Consider the following 12,201-nt stretch of genomic DNA (forward strand, 5'->3'; position numbering starts at 1 on the left):
TCCCTTCAATATTATTTCTCGGGTGTGTAAGGTGGCGTATCGACAGGATCTGCCTTACGGGATTAGCTAGATCCATAACACTTTTCATGTCTCTCAACTACAAAATTTTTTGACGGATGAGTCTGTAGTGGTTCCTTTGGATGACATTCAGGTTGATGAACGCCTGAATTATATTGTTATGTGCTTAAATTGCACCTTTTCATAATCTAATTTCATGTCTATTTATAGCATTGCATTGCATTTTTAGTGTAATATTCATTCATTTTGCATTTAAGGACATTATCGAGGATTTATTGATATTTCACCATTTTTTGTGGATGTTTCAGGGTCATTTGAAGATTGGAGCATGCTTAGGATGGTCAAGGGAAGATCTCGGTGAAATTTTGAAAGTTTTGGAGCTAAATTGAAGAAATGAAGAAAATTGGAGATTGGCTATTTTGCAGTTCATTACACGGCCCATACTTTGACAAGGAATGTGTTACACGGGTCGTGTTTTGGAAGTCTTTCAGCACATCAGGATCATTACACGGCCATGTAATGGCAAGGCATGTGTTACACGGGCCGTGTAACGTGATCTGATTGCAATTCAAATTCTTAACTTCCGATTTATGTTGTTCTTCTGGCATATGCAAACACAACTTCGACTTGGAACTGCACTGGGCGATTTTGGGGAGTTTATATCATCATCTAACACTTTGGAAACACTTTAATTTGCTTTTTGTAAGTTGATTTGAAGATCATACTTGTTAGATTTGTAGTTTGGTGGATTTTGAGTGAGGCAATGAGATAAAGTTTGCAACTTTATGATTTCTATGAATCCCAAGAACATTATATCTCATCGATCTAGGAGCCTATTGTGGTTTGGAAATTATGCATGAGTTTGATTCCATGTTATCCACATTTTTGACTTAAAATGGTAGAGACATGTATTAGACATGCATGCCTATAAAGCACTAATCTTTATGATCCATTGGGTGGAGGAAAACCTTTTAGAAAGTTTGGAAGAGTTATTTTGCCATTAAGGGCTTAATGGCTAGGTCTTGTTTCTTAAAATCCTTTAAGGAACTAGGTTTAGAGATCTTGTCTTATTGAGATGTCTTAATGCACAAAGTTGCAAACTTTATTCATTAAGACCTTGGGAAGGATCAGATTTGGGCTTTGGAGCCCATGGAAATAAACAGAACACAGTTGGATCTGATTAAGCTATTCAGACCAGTTCCCACGGTGTGACCTTGGGTTGCCACGACGTGACGACTGGGGGATTAGTCAACTGTTTTGTCGCCTTGTGCCCACAACGTGACCAATGGAAGACCACACTGTTAGTTTTTCCTGTTAGCAGTTTTGACCCTAACTTTGGCTGTTGACCTTTGACCTACTTGACTTATGGTGAAATTTGTAGTTGATGGCTAGAGTAAGGATTTATATTGTGTGGTTATATAGGTGGCGTGTAGCACATATTTCCTGTTGGTGTAAGCCGTTGACTATTGACTGCATTTGCGAGGTGAGTCTTCCCATTGTATTCATGGGTCGAAGGCACCAATGCCGACCTACTAGATTGTGTTATGTGGGATGCTAGTTGTCTTTGTGATACCCCGTGTCATTTGTATGAAACACTGTGGGGGTAGCCTATGACACTTGTGTTTAAGACTTTAGGGTAGCCAAGATACTACAAGTGAAGTCCATGGGGCAGCCCATGACCATTGTATGAAATACCATGTGGGTAGCCTATGCACTTCTATGCAAAACCATGGGGGAAGCTCATGGCAATGGATGTATGATATGAAGTATTTTTTGGAACTTAATAGGCTTTGTGCTTATGGTTTTGTGGTTTAAAATATTTTCAGATACTTCTAGTTTCATAGGGAAGGGTCCGGCATGATTGCACAACATCCCTTATGATTTCTATATCAATCATTATTTGACTATGATGACTTTGTTAGACTATATTCTGATTGGCTTTCAAAAACATGAAGTATGGTTTTGATGTTTCTTTTAAAATGAAAATATTATTAGTGTTTTTGGGATGTTACATTAGCTTCTATTATGATGTGAAATGAAGTTAAAATATTATATAAAAAACATAAGGGAAAATTTCAATGGTGAATTATCAAATGATGAATGTAAATGAAAATAAATAACTAGTAAAATGCCAAATGGTGAAATATCAAATGATAGTGGTGTTCTATACAAAATGATAGATCGGTTGGAGATGTTATAAATGATGAGTTTTTATCATATACAAGATAATATAATTTCTTTCTAGCGTTTTCAAATAAACTAATAAAATGTTATATACAAGATGTTAATCAATTGTATTTTCTTGATTAGATTTTTATAGTTATAAAATTATTGAGTCAATTTTGATATTTATGAATTATGTATTTTATTTTATAAATTGGATTTATATTTATTTTAAAGTTCTTTTAGAAGGACTTTATTGAAATTTTAATAAAATCAATCAAATTTGGTTCAAATTATTAAATATTTTAATTACATTTTAATAAACTATCATTGATTATTATATATTTAGTTTTTTTCAATCATGTATTTAAAATTTACTTTTTTATTTAATAAAATTGGTTCTTAATATATATATATATATATATATATATATATATATATATATATATATATATATATATATATATATATATATATATATATATATATATATATATATATATATATATATGAGAGTGAATTAGTAAGAATTTATCAATTTTATTAAATTGTTAATATAAAAAGATTAATATATAAATGAGAGCGATTTAGACGGGATGATGTACTTATCTTTTACCTTTATTTCTTTTTTTTAGGGCATCTCAATTTTGGTCCCTATCCTTTCACTTTTGATAACTCAGGAAATGAGCATTTTTCAATTCATTTCATCTTATTTTTTTATTTTATTTTTAAAATAAATTTTATATAAATATTATATTTTTTTGTAGAGAATTAAAAAAATTAAATTTTAATATATTTTTTATAAATTTTTAATATATATAATTTAATAAAAACTTAATAAGAAAAAAAAAACATTTTTTGCATTGACCAATCAGAAAAAGAGAAAGAATATTAGAAAGCTACCCCGTATGGAAAAATCTTTCGTTTAAACCTCACCCATGTTGTGGTGTTGTCCGGTGCGTTAAAAGGTACACATTAGCAAACCGCAAACCGCACTGTACAGTCTTTATAAAAATGTGATGTTCCCTAGTACGATGAAATGTATACATCAGCAAACCGCACTGTGCGGTCTTTGTATTCCGTTAAGTCTATGTTGGAGTTTTCTACTTTATTTTTTTAAAGGAATATTTTGGAAGTGTAATTTTAAACTCTTTGTATATCTTACAAGATATTAGTGTCGAAACTTCAAAACTATAAATTCACATTTGATAAATTTAATCCGTTTTTTCTTTTAATTAAATCTTATGATTAAATCAATTTGATTCTTCATCTATAAAGAATGGCACGCATAAACTTATTTATACATACATTAGTTAAATTTTATTATTTTATTTCAAAAAGAAAAATTAAAAGGAATTAATAAAGTGACTGGAAAACACCATAAGTTTGACAAGAACTATTCTTACCTCAAAACCCATATGTGTGTTGCAGTATATTTATTGGTGAGACACTGATGTCGACTTGAAAGCTCCCATCTTTTCATGTCTCTCTTTCTCTCCATTCAAACATTAGATACTACTCATAGTTGATCATCTCTCTTTCATATCACTCTTTCATAACTTACACCTTCACTGTGTGTACTAAGAACGCATAAAAACACCGCTTGTGTGTGTAAAAACTCACAAAACAAGACTTATGGGGTCTTTGGGAAATGGCGATGTCAAGAAAGCAACGTGGTTGCACCCAAGATTCACCGGCTTTAACCCTTCTGAACGATGGGGGCATTCTGCTTGCTTCTCTAATGGCTTCCTCTATATCTTTGGTGTATGCATATCTCCCCCCTCACTTACTATATCTGTGTGTGTGGATATATTTTTCCATGTCTGTTTGCTTCATCAGTTTATATGTATAAATTCAAATGGGGCAATAACAAGTTATACTTCATAATCTTGCTTTTGCTTCTTTGCCATTTTCATATATGACTGTTGTTTGAAAGTCTTTGGTGATTAATAGGGGTTAGTAGGCTGTATGAGGTTCGAATTCAGAAGCTCTGAAAGTCTCAGAGAACTTGAACAAACCTAGTTCAGTAACTACTTTTTTTATCTATTTGGGGCAAAACACTTTTGTCTACTGTTGTGGACTTAGGTAATTAATTATGCTATACAAAAGGCTAAAATTCAAATTAACTTCGTTTCGTTTTAACTTTCAACTATTTGAACGAGTCATATGGCCATTTTTATTTATCTGGGCTAAAGCTCGGAGTAACCGATGACATTAATTTTTCATAACGACCGAAAGGTTAATCTTCATATGGAACAAGTATATTACGGTATTTTAGGTATTCGATTGCACGTGTAATTAGGTGTTATAACTCGATACCATTAAATATTTGAAGTTAATTTATTTTAACAAGATAAAACTAAGCAAACTGTTATGGAATCTTCCTAAAAATGGAAATGTTGCATGTTTATAATACCGAAAAATATAAAGGTAGTAAAGTTTGTAACTAATGCTTGCAATTTTCCATTCTAGGGATGTTGTGGAGGCCTACATTTCAGCGACGTACTTTTGCTAAACCTTGAAACGATGGCTTGGACCAATCTAGCAACCAAAGGAGTCGGGCCGGGTCCTAGGGACAGTCACAGTGCAGTCATCGTAGGCCACATGATGGTTATCTTCGGTGGAACCAATGGCTGCAGAAAAGTTAACGATGTTCACATTTTGGATCTCCAAACCCGTGAATGGACTCGACCCGATTGTAAAGGGGTTGCTCCTACACCTCGGGAAAGTCACACTGCTACCATGGTTAACCATAACTGCATGGTGGTATTTGGTGGAAGTGGTGAAGGTGATGCAAATTACTTGAATGATTTGCATATTTTGGACCTTAAAACAATGAGGTGGAGTCGACCTGACACCAAGGGTGATGTCCCCGTGCCTAGGGACAGTCACAGTGCGGTTTCGGTAGGCAACAAAATCTTTATCTATGGAGGTGATTGTGGGGACCGTTATCGTGGTGACATTGGTGTTTTCAATGTCGAGACATCGATTTGGTCAAGGGTAATATGAGTTGCATCTATAGGTCTTTATTAGGCATTGTGTGTTATGTTAGACATGACATGACATAACAAACCAGATACTACTTATGTATGCTTTGGATAGAGACTAATATAAAACGTTCATAATTTTTGTCCCCATACTCGTCACTTAATAAATCTCTAAGGGTGCTTTTGGTTGTGAAAAATTTTCTAATTTTCTAGGAAATTTTTTCAAGAAAAACGGAAATTTTGAAAACGCATTTTGTTTGTTTAGTTTTTTAAAGTTTTCTAAGAAAATGAAAATTTTTAGTTTTCCAAATTTTATGTAAGTTAGAAAAGTGAGTTTTACAGTGTTTCAAATCTCTAAGATGAAAAATGAAAAGTCCACGGTTTCCAACCAAACGCGTTTTCATTAAAAACTGAAAATTAAAATTCAACTCTATTTTCTGAAAACATTTTCTTAAGAAATAAAAACAGTTTTTCACAACCAAACGCACCCTAAGAAACGTGTCTAGTTTAGTTTTGTCCTGTATAACAAATACAATCTTTGTAAAAATGTAAGCTAAAGTGTATTTTTGCATGAATAATTTAGTTTGTTGTTCATGGACCATCACCGGGATTTCGAGCAGGACATGCTGCTGTGACTATTGGGACAAAGGTGAGTATTTATCGAATGTATGTCGATAGATTGGCAATCGAGAGGGAATTGACTATATTTTGAATTGTTGATGAAAACTTACAGATTTACATGATTGGTGGTGTTGGTGACAAGCAATACTATAACGATGTTTGGGTGCTTGATACAATAAATAGTTTGTGGATTCGGCTAGAGGTACATGGCCAACAGCCACAAGGGCGTTTTTCTCACACTGCTATTGTTGCGGATTCTGACATAGCCATTTACGGAGGGTATGTATTCATGATTCTTGAATATGGATTTAACTTTATATAAGTTTGGCACATGCGTGTACAATCAAGCCTAAGATTCAGAGACTTTTGTATTTGTTTTTAGGGTTAAAAGTGTGTTTATGCAATGACGTTTCACGTTTCAATGTATAACGTTTCATTACTATATGTTTACTCTAAACTTACAGATGTGGTGAGGACGAGCGACCTCTAAACGAGCTACTCATTTTGCATCTTGGCTCAGACCATCCAAACGACAGGTATAACAGTTGTGGGTGCACGATGTTTGGAAGCCAATGCAACCAAGAAAAGCGAAACTTTTTTCATGATCATCAAACTCTCACGAAACAGTCAAACATTTCAGGTTTGATTTATGAAAAGTTATCAAAAGACTATATATTTTATCATCTGACTTTTGTGTATTTTAAGATCCAATGCACACAAAAAGAAGAAGGATGTCGAATTCAAAAGCTTGTGAATCAATAGAATCAGAACCAGAAGAACATTCACTTTCCCTTTCACAACATTCTTCGCCATCTCACTCAGATCAAGAACGAGCACTTGTTAAGCAATCTTCTAACACAGCCGCTCAAGCTTTACCATTGTTTAAAACTCAACATCAAAGTTCAGGAAGTGTGAAGCAAATCCCGGGCACTCAATCTAACCCTATCTCGATCTTCAGTCGAACTCCACAAGATCCACAATTCATTCAAGAGCAATCCCATCACCATAAGCACCATCAGAATAGCCATGCAACTCGCACAGAACATAAAAACATTGAGCCGTTGAGTGTTCAAAACCTGGTAATGACACTTGTCTCCAAGCCTTTGCAAGTTTCGTATATGAGATTTAAACTGTTTAATTAATTAGTCCGTTTGAATCTCAGATTGGTGCAGATGTTCATGGTAAAGTTGATGGAGCATTCGACTCAGGTTACTTGATGACTGCAACAGTCAATGGTCGAATCTTTAGAGGGGTCTTGTTCCCTCCGGTAAGCTTCCTAACCAGTTTCATTGTCTTGTCGTTGTTTCTCAGTAATAACAACTAAAAGATCGTGTCAACCAGGGGCCTGATGTTGTTTCAAGAGGAGCTTTTCGGGGTCATAATCGTAGGTCACCCACAAGCCATATGGCTCAAAGAAACCTACATATAAACCGGGCTTTCATCAGGCACTCAAACCAGGCACCGGAACCCAGTCATCATAGCTACCTCCAAGATCATCATGTCCGAAGACCATCGCCTGTGTTTAGATCAGCTCCGGCTCTATCATTAGGGAGAGAACAAGCGAAGGTTCAAAATGAACTGCATGGCGTGGTTCTCACACTGGGTGGTCCAGGGAGCGGGCATGGTGGCTCTTAGATCAATGGAGATATGGAGATGATCCTCGTATACGTCTCTCCCTTTTTGTATATTTTGGATAAAAGCCCGCTAGCCTAGATTTTGTATTTCCTGTGTAATATCTTCTAATAGTTTTTTTTTTTTCACACGATTTGAGATATTTAATTGTTTATTCTTTTTCATTTTTGGCTCTTTTGGAAATCGTAGTATATAAGCGGTACCCAAAATATACGTCAATTTCCTTGATTTAATCTTAATTTTAATGATTTTCGTTGTTAGACTATCCAACCAAATGCAGTTTCTATGAACCATATTATATTTTCCGAATATCCTCTTGTGACTAGCGATGGAGAGTTTTTTTGGTGTAAACACCAATTATAGTATAATTATTACATATAGTTTTTTTTATGGGTCTAAACATATATATTTTAAGTAATTTATGTAATTTATTAAATAAATAAATTCTTTCAAACTTCACGTATTTATTTAAATCAACGATTATAAATTTATATAACTAAAAAATACCTTTTAAGTAATAATAATTTATTTAAAATAATTGATTAATAATTTTAATCTTTTAATATAAAGTTTAATTAATTTTATAACTGTGGTTCTCAGAGGTTATATATATATAAATTTATATAACTTAAAAATACCTTTTAAGTAATAATAATTTATTTAAAATAATTGATTAATAATTTTAATTTTTTAATATAAAATTTAATTAATTTTATAACTGTGGTTCTCAGAGGTTATATATATATATATATATATATATATATATATATATATATATATATATATACACACACAGAGAGAGAGAGAGAGAAAAAAAAAATTAATAGAGAACCATAATTATTGGTTTTCCAATGAGTCAATTTTATTTTAAGTTTTAAAGATTACTGTTTATTGAAAAAAACCTAAAAATATCTAAATTAATAATTTTATACTATAAATGCTAAAGAAAATTATATATTTTTCGAGTTCACCGTATAAATTCAGATTCACTGTGAATCTGCACATATTCGTACTATGAATCTATACATATTCACATTGTGAATTTGACGATTTTTTTATCAAATTTAATGTCATTGAAAAAATGATAAAAATAATGAATTTCTATATTTTTAGTTTTTTTTTATATAAAAACAAGATCTAAATGTTGAAAAAAGATTGGTTCTTTGATTCATTAGTTAATTATGGTTTTTTATTGAATCACACCATATATATATATATATATATATATATATATATATATATATATATATATATATATATATATAGGACTAGACTATTTTGTTTCTTACATCTATTGTGTGCCCGTAGATACAATTTTGCACAAATAGATGATTAAAATCAATGGTTATGATCTAAGAGTCTACGATATTATATTAGGGTAACATGCACCATATAATCACTCAAATTTAATTAAAAGATTATTTTAGACAATTAACTACATTAAAAAGGAAATTTTCGATATTAAAGGGATAATTCTGATTTTTTTTTTTTAAATTAATTAAATTTCAATTCTAATTTAATTTATAATCATAACCGATTATAACTTATTTTATTCTGACAGAATGAGATTATATTAGTATTAAATTTTGTTATAATGACATTCTGTTAGAATAACAGTTTATGAAAACTTTTAAGAATGCATAAATAAGAAGAAAACATGAATAAGTACATTATGAAACAATATACAAAATCGATTCTTGATGTAACACCCAAATTTTTAAAATAATTTTTCACATTTTCTAAAACACATTTTCATTCATAATTGTTATAAAAACACCATTGTATCACACAGTCAAAACATAACATCACATTCCAAGATCAAAATATAAAAACTCCTCATGTGTGTAACGATCAAGCTGGCGTCTTCCCGTGATCCTCACTGGTACCTGAAACACATAACACAACACTGTAAGCATAAATGCTTAGTGAGTTTCCCAAAATACCACACACAGTACATATTAGCCACTCAAGGCTATAACTCTGTTTGACCCTCTGTTCAATGTGTCTTAGTGGGACCCTCCAGCCCCATAACTCCGTGGGCCCTCTGGCCCTAACTCTGTGGACCTTCCGGTCCTAACTCTGTAAACTCTGTAACATACATAGTATATAGCACATAGAAATTACATCATGCAAGAACATACAAATACTCTATCTCATAACTTTAATTACCACTCCAGGTAAAGTATAGTGAGAAGACTCACCTCGGGTAACTCGGTAAACCTCGAACTCTGAAATACTTTACTAGCCTTTGCCTATTCACAAAATAGTCACTCTAATTAATACAACTTCTAAAGGCCAGCCCCTCTCTATAAATCCTCTAAGAAGGGTAAGAGAACAATTTACCTCGTTAGTGACTCATAAGTCCCACCACTGACTACACCGAAATAGTCAACAAAGTCAACGGTCAGCATTGACCGGACTCACCGAGTGCTCTAGGGTGACTCGGCAAGTACACGCCTGCCCTCTTCGCCCTTGGTCCTCTCTTGACTCGCTGAGTCAACCCTATACTCTCCGGGTCGTCACAGGTCGCGAGTCTCGGGGCAACCCGACTCGACTCGTCGAGTCTCTTATGGACTCGGCGAATTTCTCCAATGAAAATTCTCAAAAGATCTCTTGAGGCTAGATCTGCTTCACCAAACAGTAGATCATCCTTCTAACAGTCAAAAGTCACGTAAAGGTGCAACCTTTACGTGCATGCAACCCATATCAAGCCTCAAATGGAGAAATAACTCTAGAGATGGCAACCTAGTCTCCAATTGCTTACTTGCTTGCAAAAAGGTAGAGGGTAATGACTCTATGGACCTCTCAAGGCCCAGATTTGATATCATCAACACAAAGGAGACCTCATACTCCCTAGATCTCATAAAAAGGGGAGATTAAAACCATAAAATCATGGAATCTATCATATCAACACGAAATAGAAAGAATTATACCTCCAAAGGTGAACTCTCAAGATGAACAACTCCAATCCAATCTCCCTTCTCGCTTTAGATGGATCCTCTCTTCTTTCTCTAGCAAAGTCACCCCAAAAATGAAGATTATAAGCCCTTTCTTGCACTCAAGCCTTTCCTCTCTCTCTCTAGGGTTTCTCTGGAACAAGGTGGCCGCAAATGACGGCCATAAGGGCCTTTAAATAGGGCACAAGCCCCGAAAATTAGGGCTTCATTTAACAATGTAGACTCGCCGAGTCCACACATGGACTCGCCGAGTGCACTCATTAATCCAGGCTGGCAATGCGTGATTCCACTCGGCGAGTCTGAGCGCCTACTCACTGAGTCCCTCTATAAAATTTAACGAAAAACTTAAAACAAGATACCTGGGAATCCGGATGTTACAACTCTTCCCCACTAGAATCAGACTTCGCCCTCGAAGTCCTACTCGATAAACAATTCCAGATGCTGCTCCCGCATCTCTGACTCCGGCTCCCAAGTCAGCTCGGACCCCTTCCGGTGCTGCCACTGGACCTGAACCAGTAACACCTCCTTGTTCCTCAGAATCTTGACCTCCCGGTCCAAGATCGCGATCGGCCTCTCAATATTATTAAGACCCGCATCCACCTGGATATCCTCTAATGGTACCACTGCCGACTCGTCGGCTATGCACTTCCTCAGCTGAGACACATGGAAGGTATCATGAATCTGGCTCAACTCCGCAGGTAGCTCCAATCGATATGCTACCCTACCCACCCTTGCAGTAACCCTGAATGGTCCAATGTACCGGGGCCCCAACTTGCCCCTTTTCCTGAATCGGATCACTCCTTTCCAAGGAGACACTTTCAGGAGTACAAAATCTCCAATCTGGAACTCGAGCTCGGATCGACGCTTATTTGCGTAACTCTTCTGGTGACTCTGGGCCGTCAACTATCTCTGTCTTACCTGTTGTATCTGTTCTGAAGTCTGGAGCACTATGTCAGTGCTACCCATCACTCGCTGCCCTACCTCTCCCCAACAAATGGGAGTCTGACACCTCCTCCCATACAATAACTCAAAGGGAGGCATACCAATGCTCGAATGATGGCTGTTGTTATAAGAAACTCGGCCAAAGGCAGATACGTATCCCAACTCCCTCCGAAGTCCAACACACATGCTCGAAGCATGTCCTCGAGCGTCTGAATCGTCCGCTCACTCTGACCGTCCGTCTGCGGGTGGTATGCGGTACTGAAATGCAGCCTAGTACCCAACTCATCATGGAATTTCTTCCAGAACCTGGAAGTGAAACGCACATCTCGATCCGACACAATCGAGATCGGCACACCATGCCGCGATACCACCTCTCTCACATACACTTCTGCCAGCCTCTCTGCGGCAGAGCTCTCACTGATAGCAAGAAAATGAGCGCTCTTCGTCAGCCGATCGACTATCACCCAAATTGCATCGACGCCTCTCGCGGTCCTCAGCAATTTGGTGATAAAATCCATGGAAATCCGTTCCCACTTCCATTGGGGAACCTCAAGCGGCTGCAACTTGCCATGCGGACACTGGTGCTCAGCCTTAACCCTGCAACATGTCAAGCACCTCTCTACAAACCAAGCCACATCCCTCTTCATACAGGGCCACAAATAGTCTCTTTTCAGGTCCAAATACATCTTAGTGGCCCCGGGATGGATCGAAAACCTCGACCTGTGCGCCTCCTTCATCAAAATGGCACGTGCCCCACCCTCATACGGCACCCAAATCCGACCCTGGAAGGTCATAAGCCCCCAGCTATCGGCAATGAACTCTGATATCTGCCCAATCACCCGCTCTCGCTTGCGGTTCTCCAGTCTCATGGCCTCCACCTG

The 12,201-nt window shown here is 35.9% G+C and overlaps 1 protein-coding gene across 1 annotated transcript; it reads left to right on the forward strand.

The window, feature by feature from the left end:
• The first annotated feature begins 3,613 nt into the window (after window positions 1–3,613).
• Window positions 3,614–7,686, forward strand: LOC111880188 (uncharacterized). The gene is made up of 8 exons (XM_023876594.3): window positions 3,614–3,945; window positions 4,654–5,181; window positions 5,752–5,817; window positions 5,902–6,068; window positions 6,254–6,429; window positions 6,495–6,868; window positions 6,952–7,056; window positions 7,131–7,686. The coding sequence occupies exons 1-8, from the start codon at window positions 3,817–3,819 to the stop codon at window positions 7,422–7,424; spliced, it is 1,839 nt and encodes a 612-aa protein (XP_023732362.1). The 5' UTR covers window positions 3,614–3,816; the 3' UTR covers window positions 7,425–7,686.
• The last annotated feature ends 4,515 nt before the right edge of the window (window positions 7,687–12,201 follow it).

Source organism: Lactuca sativa, chromosome 5 (assembly GCF_002870075.4).
Source record: "Lactuca sativa cultivar Salinas chromosome 5, Lsat_Salinas_v11, whole genome shotgun sequence".
Classification (NCBI taxonomy): Eukaryota; Viridiplantae; Streptophyta; class Magnoliopsida; order Asterales; family Asteraceae; genus Lactuca; species Lactuca sativa.